This window comes from Moschus berezovskii, chromosome 21 (genome assembly GCF_049115385.1).
Source record: "Moschus berezovskii isolate FMDL1 chromosome 21, NW_MosBer_1.0, whole genome shotgun sequence".
NCBI lineage: Eukaryota > Metazoa > Chordata > Mammalia > Artiodactyla > Moschidae > Moschus > Moschus berezovskii.
In genome coordinates, this window is record NC_142480.1 from 35,302,654 (window position 1) to 35,319,873 (window position 17,220).

General features: G+C 45.6%; 1 protein-coding gene and 1 pseudogene across 1 annotated transcript; both read left to right on the forward strand.

The window, feature by feature from the left end:
- The first annotated feature begins 2,751 nt into the window (after positions 1-2,751).
- LOC129550080 (mast cell protease 3-like) lies at positions 2,752-5,209 on the forward strand. Its single transcript, XM_055417576.2, has 6 exons — positions 2,752-2,806; positions 3,002-3,149; positions 3,624-3,759; positions 3,950-4,207; positions 4,539-4,709; positions 4,967-5,209. Exons 1-6 carry the CDS (start codon positions 2,752-2,754, stop codon positions 5,207-5,209), a joined length of 1,011 nt encoding a protein of 336 aa, XP_055273551.2.
- Positions 5,210-6,188: 979 nt separating this feature from the next.
- On the forward strand, positions 6,189-15,427 carry LOC129550079 (granzyme B-like; annotated as a pseudogene).
- Positions 15,428-17,220: the final 1,793 nt, after the last annotated feature.

Sequence of the window (17,220 nt, forward strand, 5' to 3'; positions counted from 1 at the left end):
CACTCCAGGCAGCCCCTTGGTACCAACAGCCATTTCACCACACTCGTCCTGCTCTGACGTATCCTACCAGACTGCCCCCAACCCATGAAGGCCTATAAATGCCCCTTGATCAGAAACCAGCTTGCAGCCCGTCCCTTGTGTGAACACCCTCTTCACCCCACTGGGCCATCCACTCTGCACCACACATGTATTCTGATTATCTGATCCAGGCTGCCCAGTGCAGAGTAGGGTGAGAAGTGTGTCCACTCAGAAGAGAGGCCTGGCATGAGCACATTCTCACCCCACACGGGCATGGCTTGGACACCCCGCCCTGGTTTGCTGTGGCTCTCCTGCCAGAATCCCTATGGACAGTGGGCTTTGTTTCTTTAACATGTTGTTGCTTTGCGGGCGGGAGATGTGGATCAAGATGTTTAGGACCTGCAGTATTTTCAGCTCCATGACTCCCTCCACCTTTTCCATTATGCGGACATGACCAGGACGATCTGGTTTGCAAATGGTCCAGGGACAGCAGAATGCCATTCTCTGCGTAGCAGTGGGGGCATTCTGCCTTGGCTCCCTAGCATCCTTTCTCACTTCATGTGGAACTCCCTTCCCACAGGCTCTTCTTCCCTGACTGCAACGCTCCCAATGGGGGTGAGGTCTAGTGCCCTTCTTTTTTTAACTGGTAGGAGCTCTTGATTGCCTCAAGGAGTGGAATATGGTAGAACAAATGCCTTATGACATCAAAGTCTAGGTAATGAAAAGAACCCAGCCTGTGCCTGGCTCATTTCTTAGCAGATGCTCATCTGGGGGCAAAGTAACACCATGTTGTGAGGGAGACTAACAATCCCACAAATGAAGACTACTTGAGGGACCTTCATGGCGAGAAGCCAACATGCCCAGTGAACAGCCAGCACCATCCACTCAGCATATGTGAGCGAGCCTTCATGAGATTCAGCCTCCAGGCTTAAAGTCTGCCTGATGCCAAGGGAGCAGGGGGCTGCTATCCACACTGTACCCTGACCAAATGAAGATTCTTGGGTAAAAGTAACGTTTCTGTTCTTGTTTAACTACTCAGTTCTTTAGTAATGGGAATAAACCCTCTTCAGCATCCCTCTCACACCATTCTGTCCATCCCACACCATGAATCTCACCATCCTTGTCTGATCATGATGGTTTTGTCTCAACCAGAAGCAAGAAATCTTATCTCCAATGCTTCCCACAGTCTCACACACAAAGGGACCTCAATCTACAATGACCCTGGTGTAAATTCTTTTGCACAATGAAGGAAACTACAAGCAAGGTGAAAAGACAGCCCTCAGAATGGAAGAAAGTAATAGCAAATGAAACAACTGACAGAGGATTAATCTCCAATATACACAAGCAGCTCATGCAACTCAATATAAGGAAAATAAACAATCCAATTGAAAAGAGGGTAGAAGAACTAAACAGATATTTCCCCAAAGAAGACATACAGATGCCTGTTAAACACATGAAAAGATGCTCAGCATCGCTCATTATTAGAGAAATGCAAATCAAAACTACAGTAAGGTATCCTCTCGTCCCAGTCAGAATGGCCATCATCAAAAAGTCTACAAACAATAAACGCTGGAGAGGCTGTGGAGAAGAGAGAACCCTCTTGCACTATGGGTAGGAATGGAAATTGATCCAGTCACTATGGAACAGTATGCAGACTCCTTAAAGAACCAGGAACAAAACTATCATACGACGCAGCACCTCAGTACTGGGCATATGCCCTAAGGAAACCATAATTTAAAAACGTATCTATACCCGTGGTCAGTGCAGCACTACTTGCAATTGATGGGACATGGAAGCAACCTAGATGTCCATCAACAGATGAATGGGTACAGAAATTGTGGTACATACACACAATGGAATGTTACGCAGCTATAAAAAGGAATGTATTTGAATCCATTCAAACGAGGTGGATGAACCTAGAACCTGTTATACGGAGTGAAGTAAGTCAGAAAGAGAAAGACAAATATAGTATATTAATGCATATGTACGGACTCTTTCTATATAATAGAAAGACGGTACTGATGATCCTATTCAAAGGGCAGCAAAGCAGAGGCAGACGCAAAGACCAGACTTAGGCTCACAGTGAGGGAGGGAGGTGGGATGACTTGAGGGTGCAGTACTGGAACACAAACATTACCTTACGCACAATAGATAGCCGGTGGGAATTTGCTATATGATGTGGGTAACCCAAAGCCAGTGCTCTATGACAACCTAAGGGGGTGGGATGGGGAGGGAAGCGGGAAGGCGGTTTAAGGGGGAGGGGACATTTATCCCCGTGGGTGATTCATTATGACATACAGCGGAAACCATCGCAATATTGTAAAGTAATTTTCCTCCACTTAAAAATGAAATAAAATTGTCAGATAAATAAATAATGGCCCTGCTGATCTAAAGAGAACCACAGAAATGAAGACATTCTTGAATCCCTCACCATGAGCCCCAGGATTCTGGGGCTCAAAGATCTGGTGTTTGCCGATACAACCTCTCACTGCTCCTATTTGTAGCAATTTTCTTGTTTTCTGCTGCTTGATGGCACTTAGCCAGGAGCTTATGGGTGCTTCTGTGGTGACCACTAAGTACATACTCCACTCAGACCCCAAGATCTGATCAGACAGAGGTGTGAGACTTCAGAGAAATCTCAGGTGATAAAAACCACACCAGAGCAGACACTTAGGGTTAAAAGACCAGAGAGAAGCAGTAGCTATTCAGAATCTGATCAGCTTTCCTGGAGAGATGGTCCTGTTCCTGCTCCTGGTGGCCCTTTTTCTGTTCCCCACAGGGGAGGCAGGTGAGTGACGGTCCCACCCTCAGAGGCACAGACCCACCCCATGTGGCACACACCTGCTTAGATGCTGCACTCATGCATGCCCTGGCCCTGGTCCACATAAGGAAATTTATGGATTCAGGTCAAATCTGGGCCTATCTCCCCTCTCCAGCCTTTGGCTCCATGAGCACAGTGGGCAGGCTGGAATCTTTCTTTCAGGGAAAATCATCGGGGGCCGTGAGGCCAAGCCTCACTCCCGTCCCTACATGGCATATCTTCGAATACAGACTCCAGAGAACATTTTGATCTGTGGGGGTTTCCTTGTGCGTGAGGACTTCGTGCTGACAGCAGCTCACTGCCTGGGAAGGTGAGGAGCAGTGCCTGGGCCCCCACCCTCTGTCGAGCCCTCCCAGGGAACCCTCTTCTCAGGGGCTGCTGACTTTGGCTACCAGTAACACAGGAAGTTCTTCAGAGGACAGGTGAGCCTTGGGGAGAGATGGACAGGTCAACGCCAGTGATGCATGGAGAGAAGGGACTGATCAAACCTGAGAAGGAAGGAAGCCAAGGTTGTACCCTGGAGTCCAGAGTGCAAATGTGCGAAGTTCACATTTTCCTTAGAGACAGTCAAGCCTGTGCTGGATTGAACACCCTCTGTGGACTCCAGGAACTACCACCCTGCCCAGGCTGCCAGAAGCAGGCAGCACAGAGAAGCCCAGACCCAGGGTCCGTCGTCTAGAATTCTCTCCCCACCAGCCCTGCCCTGTTCCCAGCAGTGCTCTGTCCTTCAGGCTCCTGGTCTGTATCTCTTGTGACTCCCCCTCCCTCTCTGCTATGTGTGCAGATCAATTAAGGTCAAACTGGGGGCCCACGACATCAAGAGGAATGAGAGGACCCAGCAGGTTATCTCAGTAAGAAGAGCCATCCCCCACCCAGGCTATAATAGTGAGATGGATACCAACGACCTCATGTTACTGCAGGTGGGACACGTGGCTACACTGGTTCTGGGACATTTTCCTCCCAGGGTTCTGCATCCCCCATGACTCATTCCTGACCCTCCTCCTGTACCACCCCTTCCATGGTCCCAGGGCTGTTGGAAGGCAACTCCACAAATGTCCTGCAGTTTCTGAGGGCCATCAGTAGGTGAGAATGCCTTTCCTCTGCCTTCAGCTGAAGAGAAAGGCCAAAGTGACCGCTGCTGTGAGCACCATCGCTCTGCCCAGCGGCTCAGATGCAGTGAACCCAGGGATGCTATGCAGTGTGGCTGGCTGGGGACTCCTCCGTGTGAATGGCTCCACTGCAAACAAACTGCAGGAGGTAGAGCTTGAAGTCCAAAGGGATGAGGAATGCAAATCTCGCTATGAAGGTTACAACGCTGACGCCCAGATATGTGTCGGGAACCCAAGGATGAGGAAGAGTGCTATGAATGTGAGTAACACACCTTTATGCACGCAAAGCCCTGGGCACAGCCAAGCTGGGAGGATGGGGGCAGTGGGAAGGAGCCCCATCCCTGTGTCCCCAGCCTGTCCTACCATCTGGCCTCTGTCCCATATCCCTAGGGGGTGAACCCTGCCCCACAGTCACATATGGGTGGAGGCTTCCTACAGGAGGAGGGGGATTGTCAGGGCCAGATTGAAATATCAGGACCAACAAAGCCCTGATATCAGCCAAGGCCCCTAACAGAGCCCACCCACCCCAAGGTGGCAGGGAGACCAGACCTGAAGAAGGTGAGCTCAGCCCTCGCTCTCTCTGCCCACAGGGTGACTCCGGGGGCCCCCTCGTGTGTGATGGTGTGGCCCAGGGCATTGTGTCCTATGGAGAAGATATACCTCCAGATGTCTACACCAGAATCTCAAGGTTTCAGCAATGGATCAAAGAAACAATGAAAACGTACAAACTTCAGGGACCAGACTGCGGTCCCCCAGGATTGGTCTGTCCATCTTCCCTGGGATAGAGGTGTTGGGCAAAGTTGGTGGAGGAGGGCTGCCTGGAACTTAATAAAGTTTTATCTTTTGAGCAGAAATCACTGATTCCTCCTTTATCCACATATTCCTTAGGCACCTTCTCTGCCAGGGAAACATCCGTTCACAATTCTGATCTGTCACCAGCTTCTCCCTCCAGCACACACACCGCGCCTCCCACCCCCACCTTCCATCTCTGGAATAAAATCTTCTGCTGTACTGACAGCCAGCTCCCTCCAGTCACATGTCCCCAGTTCCAGCTCCCCCTCAGGCTGCCCGTGAGCTCCATCAGAGAAGGGAGACCCCTCCTCAGGAGGATAGGTCCCTCTTGATTCCCACCCTCGTGTGTCATCCATACGCCCTCCTCCTTGTCCACACCTGCTCCCCTCCCCCACAACCCAGTGCCCAGGGGGCAACAGAGGGGAATCCAGATTTGGAAAGGGGACAACCTGAGAAACTCTGGGGTTGAGGGGGGCACTTGTCCACCCTAACAGAAATGGGGGAGGTTTACAAAGGTGTGGCTCACCCCATGAATGTTCCCTCACTGCATCAGAGGAGACAGAGCTCAGAAGCCTGAGAAAGTTTCAGGAGGGCTTCAGTATTCCCAAGCTCAATTCAAGTATCTGTCACAGCCCTGTCTTGGAGTCCTGGGTCCAGGGCTCTGTGCAGCCTCTGGTGTCCTGACGGAACATCCTCTTTCAGCCCCAAATGACCTTGAGGGAGCTCTTCCATCTTGGGCTGAGATAGCTGCTCCCACCTCCATTGCTCACACATGTGTGTGTATGTGTGTGTGTGTGTGTGTAAATATATTTATCTCCAAAGGAATGTCACTGTAAAGCAATTATTTGTTTCAAGGTATCCTAAAGTTTCAAAGGTGTCTATAGCCATAGGTTATAGGATACATTTTTTCTTCTATTTTTCATCGATCTTGAGGTTTTGCTACAAGTACATATTGAGAAAACCAACCTCACTTTTAAAACATGAACCTTAAAGAGGTCTTAAGAGAAGTGGTTTCCTGAACATTTGAATGGACAGTGTCAACTATCACAAAATGTGTTTTGTGTAGAAAGTAACACGTATTCATCGAAACATATTCCTCATAAATGGAGCAGATTCATCACAGAAAGACAACTGAAACAGAACATATATATGTTAGAAAATAAAAATTACCAAGAATTTCACACCCCAGATCATCAGCATTAATGCTTAAGCATATTTCCTTCCACTGTTTTTCTATTTATTCATAAGATGCTCTTGCTTCAACTCACTGGGGGTTGGGTTGTTGAGAGCTTCTCATGCCATCCTTTCCATTCCTCTTTCTTCTGTCCCCATAATGGTGAGAGTGTTGGAGTCATCTGCACATGTTTAGGATGCCCTGGCCCAGAGACATCTGAGACGTGGCTCTCTGGACTCTGGACAGGAAATATTTAGTGGGGAGTAAGTATTAGATGACGGGCATCTGTTTCCCCTTCACCACTCAACAGTCGCCAGCATTTCTGGAGAGGAAGCCCCTCCGGACTCACAAACACCCTGATTCAGGTGGGACAGCCCCCATGTCAGCTTGAGGGGTGCTGGATACCTCAGCACAACCCAATCATGTCCCACATTGGCGAAGGACCCATTGATGGTTTGTTCTGTTTCAATGAATATCAAGTCCAGGACTTCCACTCTAAACTGTAGGATAAGAAAAACTCCCTTTGTTGCAGAATAGTTACATTTAAAGAGGTAATTCTAAAATCTCCATAAATGTGAGGGTGGAACCCTGGCAAACTAGGAAATGGGTTGATGTTAGGGCACTTGGGTGAGTCCAGGTCTCTCTGCTCCTAAAGGAAGTCCAGCCTCTGCCTCACACTTGGCCCCAAGTAGAGCCCCACGCCACAGTCCTCACCCATGTCTTCTCTACCCACAGATTCTAGGTCCCCTCCAGCCCCCTGAGCTTCTCAAGTACAGGAGCCACGTCGCTGTTATCCCTGAACCTCACCTATTGGGTAATTCTTCATGCTTTCCCCAGAATCAAAGACCCAAGAGCGTAGAAATGAAGGTACTCGATTCGGTCACTGAGGGCAGCTGGGGACCCAGCTCCTCCCCTGGCTGCACCTCAGCCTCCACTTTCTTGTTGTTCCTCTTGCTTTGTGACTCACAGCAGGAGTGCAAGCGTGGTGACTGCCATTCTCACCTATCCCACAGCAGAGAACATGGGCACACGTGGCGTGCTCACACCCAGCTGGGCGAGCACAGCTCTGGGAGGTCTGTGGGGGCACTGAGCCTCCCCTCCTTCCTTCCCCTGTGCTTTGTGTCTGGAAGGAAGAAACCCCAGCAGCTCTGACTGGGCAGACCTTCTGGAAGATGCAGCCACTCCTGCTCCTGATGGCCTTTCTTCTGCCTCCTGGGCTGGGACAGGTGAGTGACCGTCCCCATTCCTGAGGGTGGAACTCATCTCACTAAACCTCCCGCAGTCCTGACCCTTCTTCTCAGCTCCAATTTCTGAACCAGCTCCCACCCCAAGCAAGACAACAAGTCTGATGCTTGTAGACACTCAGCAAGGAGGGGTGGCAGGCAGGCAGGCAGGCAGGCAGGTTTTCACTAAGAGCTTTCGTGGATCTCAGTCTTTCTCACCACCAGAAAAGTGGGTTGTGCATTTGTTGGAGGATGTGAAGCTACAAAACACAAGTAAAATTCCTCACTCCAGCCAGGAAAGGACAACTCAGACAAACCACCCACAGTATGGGAGTTGTCAGTGGACCCAGCTTAAGAACCCATGAAGTTTCTCAGTGTCTGCCACCCCTCACTCCTGCTCAGGAGAGGAGCCCAGGGTGCGATTGATCAGAAGTGGCTAGATGACAGCACCCAAAGCTCTCCAGGTGCCTTAATTCTGCTCCAGACCCCAAGCAGCCCATTTTTGACTCAGTTGTTAGAGGTGAGAAAGCGTCCTCATGCAAAAGAACTTCATTCTGACAGCTGCTCAGTTCAGGCAAAGGTGAGAATCAGCAGCTGGCTACCCCTCCTGAGGATGGGCTCGGGCTCATCCTTTCCCTAAGAGCTGAGCCGAGGGGTTCCCTTCCTTCACCCCAGGATCCTGACAATCCAGGATCATAAGAGCTCATCAAACAAGCCATCTTAAAAGGAGGACTAGGGTGTTGAAAAGCTGGGAAACAGGACAGGTAAGTTTTGAGGTCAGTGGGTCAGAGGTGAGAACAAGAGACAGGGTTGACCCACAACGGCCAAATGAAGTATCAGAGGATGAAAGCATGCAGTGAGAGCCAAAACCCAAACTCAGAGTCCCTTCCCAGTATCGCTGAGAAAGCTCCCGGGAGCCCTGCCCTCATGTCCCTGAGAAGCACAGGGCGGTCACTCAGCCCCATGACCGTCTGTCACCTCAATTCCCCCTCAGCTGCTGCCCTGCCCTGGGTCAGCTGCCTGTCACAGCTCTTGGGCTGTATCTCCTGTGACCCCGTGATCCCCACACCTCTGCTCTGCTTTCCATGCAGCTCAATCAGCATCATCCTGGGGGCCCACAACATCAAACAGCTGGAGAGGACCCAGCAGGTCATCTGGGTGAGAAGAGCCATCCACCACCCAGACTATAATCTTAAGAATTCTCCAATGACATCATGTTAATACAGGCAAGGAAAACTCCCCACTAGCTCTGCCCTCCTGGGATAAGATCATTGCACTCCCAGGATCTCCTGCCCTTTCCTCCCTCCCATCCTGGCTTCCTGACCCGTCCCTGTGGCTCAGGAGAGAGGGGAGACACATCAACGTCACTGCCCTGTCCAGGTTCAGGGACCACCAGCTGAGCCAGACTCTTGCCTCTTCCCATAGTTGGAAAGAAAGGCCAAGCAGACTACTGCTGTGGGACAGCTCTGCCTGCCCAGGGCCATGGCCTGCATGCAGCCAGGACAGAAGTGTAGTGTGGCCAGCTGGGGGAAGGACTCCATGGGCACCTACCCTAACTCACTGCAGGAGGTAAAGCTGACCATGCAGGAGGATCAAATGTGTGAGTCCCACTTATACCACTATTACACCAACGCCATCCAACTATGTATGGGGGACCCAAAGACAAAGAAAGCTTCCTTTATGGTGAGAATGACAGCCTACTTTGCTTCGATCTGGGGAGAAGTGTGTTTGCTGAAGATCTGGGACTTGGGAACCGCCTCACCCTCTAGACACCAAGACACAGCCTGGGGCTAGTGTGTGAGTATGCTAGTGTGTGAGATGAGTGCAATTGTGCTGTAGTTTGAACATTCTTTGGCATTGCCTTTCTTTGGGATTGGAATGAAAACTGATCTCTGCCAGTCCTGTGGCCACTGGTGAGTTTTCCAAATTTACTAACATATTGAGTGCAACACTTTCACAGCATTATCTTTTAGGATTTGAAATAGTCAACTGGAATTCTTTCACCTCCACTAGCTTTGTTCGTAGTGATGCTTCCCACTTAGGAATGGGAACAACTTAGCAATGGAAACAGTGACAGACTTTCTTTTGGGGGGCTCCAAAATCACTGCAGATGGTGACTGCAGCCATAAAATTAAAAGATGCTTGCTCCTTGGAAGGAAAGTTATGACCAACCTAGATAGCATATTAAAAAGCAGAGACATTACTTTGCCAACAAATGTATGTCTAGTCAAGGCTATGGTTTTTCCAGTAGTCTTGTATGGATGTGAGAGTTGGACTGTAAAGAAAACTGATCACCGAAGAATTGATGCTTTTGAACTGTGGTGCTGGAGAAGACTCTTGAGAGTTCCTTGGACTGCAAAGTGATCCAACCAGTCCATCCGAAAGGAAGTCAGTCCTGAATATTAATTGGAAGGACTGATGTTGAAGCTGAAACTCCAATACTTTGGCCACCTGATGCAAAGAATTGACTCATTGGAAAAGACCCTGATGCTGGGAAAGATTGAAGGTGGGAGGAGAAGGGGTCAACAGAGGATGAGATGGTCGGATGGCATCACCAACTCAATGGACATAAGTTTGAGTAAACTCCAGGAGTTGGTGATGGACAGGAAGGCCTGGCGTGCTGCAGTCCATGGGGTCACAAAGAGTTGGACACGACTGAGCAACTGAACTGAATTGAACTGAAGGCCCACTTGTCTTTGTACTCCAGGATGTCTGGCTCTAGGTGATTGATCACACCATCATGGTTATCTGGGTCATTAAGGTCTTTTTTGTAATGTTCTTCTGTGTATTCTTGCCGCTTCTTCTTAATATCTTCTGCTTCTGTTAGGACGTTTCTGTCCTTTATTGGGCCCATTATTGCATGAAATATTCCCTTGAAGAGATCTGTTCAGTTCAGTTCAGTTGCTCAGTCGTGTCCGACTCTCTGCGACCCCATGAACCACAGCACGCCAGGCCTCCCTGTCCTTCAAAATCTCCCGGAGTTCACTCAAACTCATGTCCATCGAGTCGATGATGCCATCCAGCCATCTCATTCTCTGTCATCCCCGTCTCCTCCTACCCCCAATCCCTCCTAGCATCAGACTCTTTTCCAGTGAGTCAACTTGTCGCATGAGGTGGCCAAAGTATTGGAGTTTCAGCTTTAGCATAAGTCCTTCCAATGAACACCCAGGATTGATCTCCTTTAAAATGGACTGGTTAGATTTCCTTGCAGTCCAAGGGACTCTCAAGAGTCTTCTCCAGCACCACAGTTCAAAAGCATCAATTCTTCGGAGATCAGCTTTCTTCACATCCATACATGACCACGGGAAAAACCATAGCCTTGACTAGACGGATTTTGGTTGGCAAAGTAATGTCTCTGCTATTTAATATGCTATCTAGGTTGGTCATAACTTTCCTTCCAAGGAGCAAGCATCTTTTAATTGCATGGCTGCAATCAGCATCTGCAGTGATTTTGGAGCCCAAAAAAATAAAGTCTGACACTGTTTCCACTGTTTCCCCATCTATTTCCCATGAAGTGATGGGACCAGATGCCATGATCTTAGTTTTCTGAGTGTTGAGCTTCAAGCCAACCTTTTCACTCTCCTCTTTCACTTTCATCAAGAGGCCTTTGAGTTCCTCTTCACTTTCTGCCATAAGGGTGGTGTCATCTGCATATCTGAGGTGATTGATATTTCTCCCGGCAATCTTGATTCCAGCTGGTGCTTCTTCGGCTTCCCATTCTATTGTTTTCCTCTATTTCTTTGCATTGATCACTTCGGAAGGCTTTCTTATCTCTCCTTGCTATTCTTTGGAACTCTGCATTCAGATGTATGTATCTTTCCTTTTCTCCTTTGCCTTTTGCTTCTCTTCTTTCCTCAGCTATTTGTAAGGCCTCCTCAGACAACCATTTTGCCTTTTTGCATTTCTTCTTCTTGGGGTTGGTTTTGATCACCACCTCCTGTACAATGTTATAAACCTCCATCCATAGTTCCTCAGGCATTCTATCTATCATATCTAATCCCTTGAACCTACTTGTCACTTCCACCGTAAAATCTTAAGAGATTTAAGTCATACGTTAATGACCCAGTGGTTTTCCCTATTTTCTTCAACTTAAGTCTGAATTTTCCAATAAGGAGTTCATGATCTAAGCCACAGTCAGCTCCTGGTCTTGTTTTTGCTGACTGTATAGAGCTTCTCCATCTTCAGCTACAAAGAATATAATCAATCTGATTTCATTATTGACCATCTTGTGATATCCATGTGTAGAGTTGTCTCTTGTGTTGTTGGAAGAGGAAGCTTGCTAGGACCACTGCTTTCTCTTGACAAAACTCTGTTAACCTTTGCCCTACTTTATTTTGTACTCTAAGGTCAAACTTGCCTGTTACTCCAAGTATCTCTTGACTTCCTACTTATGCATTCCCGTCCCCATGATAAATAGGACATCTTTTTTTTGGTGTTAGTTCTAGAAGGTCTTGTAGGTCTTCACAGAACCCTTCAACTTCAGCTTCTTTGGCAGTAGTGGCTGGGGCATAGACTTGAATTTCTGTGATATTGAATTGTTTGCCTTGGAAACAGAGATCATTCTGTCATTTTTGAGACTGAACTGAAGTACTGCACTTTGGACTCTTGCTGACTTTGAGAACTACACTACATTTCTTCTAAGGGATTCCTGCCCACAGGAGTAGATTTAATGATCATCTGAATTAAATTTGCCCATTTGGTCCATTTTAGTTCACTGATTCCTAAAATGTCGATGTTCACTCTTGCTATCTCCTGTTTGACCACTTCCAATTTACCTTGATTCATGGGCCTAACATTCCAGGTTCCTATGCAATATTCTTTACAGCATCAGACTTTACTTCCATCACAAGTCACATCCACACTGGGCATTGTTTTCACTTTGGCTCAACCTCTTCATTCTTTCCGGAGCTATTTCTCTACTCTTCTCCAGTAGCATATTGGGCACCAACCAATCTTTCAGTATCATATCTTCTTGCCTTTTCATACTGTTCATGGGGTTCCCACGGCAAGAATACTGAAGTGGTTTGCCATTCCCTTCTCCAGTGGACCATGTTTTGTCAGAACTCTCCACCATGACCCATCTGTCATGGGTGGCCCTATGTGACACGGCTCATAGTTTCATTGAGTTAAACAAGTCTTTGATCCAAGTGATCAGTTTGGTTAGTTTGAAAGAGTACCTTTTATCCTGTCCCTTTAGTCATAGCTGGTCTCTGGGCCAAGATTCCCTGCTTGTCAACTGGGACCTTTTGAATTAGAAAGGGCTCCTGTCCTTAGTAGGACTGAAAATCATATTTTTCATTTATCAATACAAATGCTGGTGGATCACCTACTAAGTGCTGGACATTGTGATTGTACAGTGGTACAGTTGGCACAATACAGGTTCTGCTGTCTGAGCCCATTCAGGATAAAAACTCTCAACAAAGTTGGTATAGGGGAAACATATCTCATCAAAATACAGGCTGTTTATGATAGATCCACACTGGGCTTCCCTTGTAGCTCAGACATTAAAAATCTGCCTGCAATGCAGGAGACCCAGGTTCAATCCCTGGGTCAGGAAGATCCTCTGGAGAAGGGAATGACTACCACTCCAGTATTCTTGCCTGGAGAATTCCATGGACAAAAGAGCATGGTGGGCTACAGTCCATGGGGTCCCAAAGAGTTGGACATGACTGAATGACTAACACTTTAACTTTCCATGACAGACCCACCACTTACATCACATTCATCAGTGAAAAGCTGAAAGCTTTTCCCCTAAGATTAGGAACAAAACAAAAATGCGCCCACTCACCATTTCTATTAAACATCGTGTTGGAAGTTCTAGTTACAACAATCAGACAAGAAAAAGAAATAAAAGGCTTCCATTTGGAATGAAAGAAAAAAAAGTCACTATTTTCAGATGACACAATATTACATATAGAAAACTTGAATATCTCTACCAAAAATAAAAAAGATTAGAATAAGTAAAGTCAGTAGTTTCAAGATACAAGGTTAATATATGGAAATCTATTGTTTTAATTTGTTTATACATTAGTAATGAACTCTGATGCTGGGAGGGATTGGGGACAGGAGGAGAAGGGGACGACAGAGAATGAGATGGCTAGATGGCATCACCGACTCAATGGACATGAGTTTGAGTGAATTCCGGGAGTTGGTGATGAACAGGGAAGCCTGGCATGCTGTGCTTCATGTGGTTGCAAAGAGTTGGACATGACTGAGCGACTGAACTGAACTAAACTGAATGAACTCTCAGAAAAAGAAAAAAATACCACTTACAATCCAATCAAAATTTATAAAATAACTATGAATAAATTTACCCACGAAGGTATTATACTCTAAAATCTGTAAAACACTGATTGAAGGAATTTGAAGACAATACCAATAAATGGAAAGACATTGCATGTTCGGGGATTGAAAAAACTATTATTACTAAAATGAGCGGACTACTTATAGCAACCTACAGTTAATGCAGTCCATATAAAAACACCCATGACATTTTTCAGAACCAGAACAAATAGTCCCACAAATAATTCGTCTGGAACAACAAAAGACCCCATATAGCCAAAGCAGTGTTGAGGAAAAAGAACAAAGATGGGGATATCATGCTTCCTGAGGCTTCCCTCGTAGCTCAAATGGTAAAGAATATGCCTACAATGCAAGAGTCAGGGGTTCTATCCTTGAGTCAAAAGATCCCCTGGAGAATGGAATGGCTATCCCTCCAGTATTCTTGACTGGAAAATTCCAGAGACAGAGAAGCCTGGTACAGTTCATGGGGTTGCAAAGAGTCAGGCACACCTGAGCAGCTAGCACTTACACTTCTTTTCATCATGCTCCCTCACTTCAGACTACACTATAAAGCTACTGTAATCAAAATGGTATGAAACTGGCAAAAAACAGACACATAGATTAATGGAACAGAATGGAGGGCCCAGAAATGAACCCACATATATAAGGTCAATTTATATCACAAAGGAGGCAAGATATATACAATAGAGAAAAGACAGTCTTTGATAAGTCATTTTGGCAAAACGGAACAGCTACACATAAAGGAATAAAATTAAAACATTTTCTCACACCATACACGAAGATAAACTCAAATTTATTAGAGACCAGAAATGATTAAATTCTTAGAAGAAAACACAAGCAGTAAACTCTTTGGTCAAGTCTTAGCAATACTTTTTTGGCTATTTCTCCTCAGGCAAGGGAAACAAGCAAAAAGAAGCAAATGGGACCTAATCAAACTTAAAAGCTTTTGCACAGCAAAGGAAATCATTAACAAAACAAAAGAAAAACCAACTGAATAGGAGAAAGAATTTGCAAACGATATGTCTCATAAGTGGCTAACATTTAAAATATATAAAGAACTCATACAACTCAATATTTAAAAAGAAAATAACCCAACTGAAAAATAGGCAGAGCACAGGGAATTATATTCAGTACCTTGTGATAAACCATAATGGAAAAGGATATGAAAAAGGATATATATGAATAACTGAATCACTTTTCTGTACAGGAGATATTAACACAGCATGTAAATCACTTATATTTCAATAAAAGTAATTTTTTAAATGGGTAGAGCATCTGAATAGACATTCTTCCAAAGAAGACATGAAGATGGCCAACAGGTACACAAAAAGATGTTCAACATCACTAATTATGAGGTATTAGGTTGGTGAAAAAATAATTGCAACTTCAAACTGAATTTTAAATCATTATAACTAGGCTCAAACACTTCTTTATTAATCAGAATAGGAACCATTATATCAACACATTTTTGCCAACAAGAAACAAGTTTATTTATTTTTGTGAAGTAAAAATCCATGCTTCTGGATTTGACCAACTCTCAGAAAGTATTTTCTACCTCCTGCTGGTTGTGGAAGTGCTTTCCCTGCAAAAAGTTGTTGAGATGCTTGAAGAAGTGGTAGTCGGTTAGCAAGAGGTCAGGTGAAAATATAGGATGAGGCAAAACTTTGTAGCCCTATTCATTCAACTGTTGAAGAGTTGGTTGTACGATGTGTGATGGGGCATTGTCATGGAGAAGAATTGGGCACATTCTATTGACCAGTGCTGGCTACAGGCATCATGGTTTTTGGTGCAGCTCACCTATTTGCTGAGCATACTTCTCAGACATAATGGTTTCACTTGGATTCAGAAAGCTATAGTGGATCAGACCGTCAGCAGACTACCTAACAGTGAACATGACCCCTTTTTTGGTGCAAATTTGGCTTCAGGAAGTGCTTTAGAGCGTCTTCTTGGTCCCACCACTGAGCTGGTGGTCGCCAGTGTCATCTAAAACCCACATTTTGTTGCATGTCACAATCCTATCTAGAAATGGTTCATTGTTGTTGCGTAGAATAAGAGAAGGTGACACTTCAAAATGATGATTTTTTTGATTTGCGATCAGCTCATTTGGCTTGAAGCTCAACATTCAGAAAATGAAGATCATGGCATCTGGTCCCATCACTTCATCGGAAATAGATGGGGAAACAGTGGAAACAGTGTCAGACTTTATTTTTTGGGGCTCCAAAATCACTGCAGATGCTGACTGCAGCCATGCAATTAAAAGACGCTTACTCCTTGGAAGGAAAGTTATGACCAACCTAGATAGCATATTAAAAAGCAGAGACATTACTTTGCCAACCAAAGTCCGTCTAGTCAGGGCTATGGTTTTTCCCGTGGTCATGTATGGATATAAGAGTTGGACTGTGAAGAAGGCTGATCGCCGAAGAATTGATGCTTTTGAACTGTGGTGCTGGAGAAGACTCTTGAGAGTCCCTTGGACTGCAAGGAGATCCAACCAGTCCATTCTAAAGGAGATCAGTCCTGGGTGTTCACTGGAAGGACTGATGCTAAAGCTGCAACTCCAATACTTTGGCCACCTCATGCAACAAGTTGACTCACTGGAAAAGAGTCTGATGCTAGGAAGGATTGGGGGTGGGAGGAGACGGGGATGACAGAGAATGAGATGGCTGGATGGCATCATCGACTCGATGGACATGAGTTTGAGTGAACTCTGGGAGTTTCTGAAGGACAGGGAGGCCTGGCATGCTGTGATTCATGGGGTCGCAAAGAGTCAGACACGACTGAGCGACTGAACTGAACTGAACATGAGGTACCCACTCATCGAGCTTTTTCACCTTTCCAATTTGCTCCAAGTGCCGAATGACCAAAGAATGGTTGACATCGAGTTCTTCAGCAACTTCTCATGTAGTTGTAAGAGGATCAGCTTTGATGATGCTCTCACTTGTCAACTTCCAATAACCATCCACTGTGCCCCTCATCTTCAAGGCTCTCGTCTCCTTTGCAAAGCTGCTTGAACCACTACTGCACTGTATGTTCATTAGCAGTCCTGGGCCAAATGTGTGGTTGATGTCGCGAGTTGTCTTTGCTGCCTTACGATCCATTTTGAACTGGAATAAGAAAACTAATCAATGTGCTTTTTGTATAACATCATTTTCCTAGTCTGATATTAAAACAAATAAATAGCAAGTAACAAGTCATTAGCAAAAAAAGAAAACATAAAGCAAGAAATGTGCATTAAAATGACGTATGACATAACCATATTTAAGAATGTATTCCAATATCAAACAGCAAAATGCAAAAACTGCAATTACTTTTGAACCAACCTAATAAATGCACATCAAATCACAATATTACCTCACACATCTTAGTATAACTACTGTCAAAAAGATAACAAATGATAAATGTTAACAGGATGTGTTGAAAACAAAAAGCCAGTATACTGTTGTTAGGAATATAAATTAGTCCAGCCTCTAGAGAAAACAGTACCAAAGTTCCTCAAATACTTAAAAATAGAATACCAGAGGATTCAGCAATTCCACACCTGGGTATATATCCAAAGTAAAGCACTAATTCAATAAGTCATTAATATATGCACCCCAATGTTCAAAGAAGCATTATTTACAAAAGCCCCGCTATGGAATCAAGGTCAGCATCCATTAACAGATGAAAAGATAGAGAAGGGGTGGTATATATATACACACCATAGTATGTACTCAGCCATAAAAAAATGAAATTTCTCCGTTTGCAATAACATGAATGGACCTGGAAAGTATTAAGTTTAGT

Coding starts and splice junctions, on each gene's coding strand:
- LOC129550080 (XM_055417576.2), top strand. CDS start 2,752: ATGGTCCTGTTCCTGCTCCTGGTGGCCCTTTTTCTGTTCCCCACAGGG. Junction 3,760..3,949: donor ACGACCTCATGTTACTGCAG/GTGGGACACGTG, acceptor CTCTGCCTTCAG/CTGAAGAGAAAGGCCAAAGT. Junction 4,208..4,538: donor TGAGGAAGAGTGCTATGAAT/GTGAGTAACACA, acceptor CTCTGCCCACAG/GGTGACTCCGGGGGCCCCCT.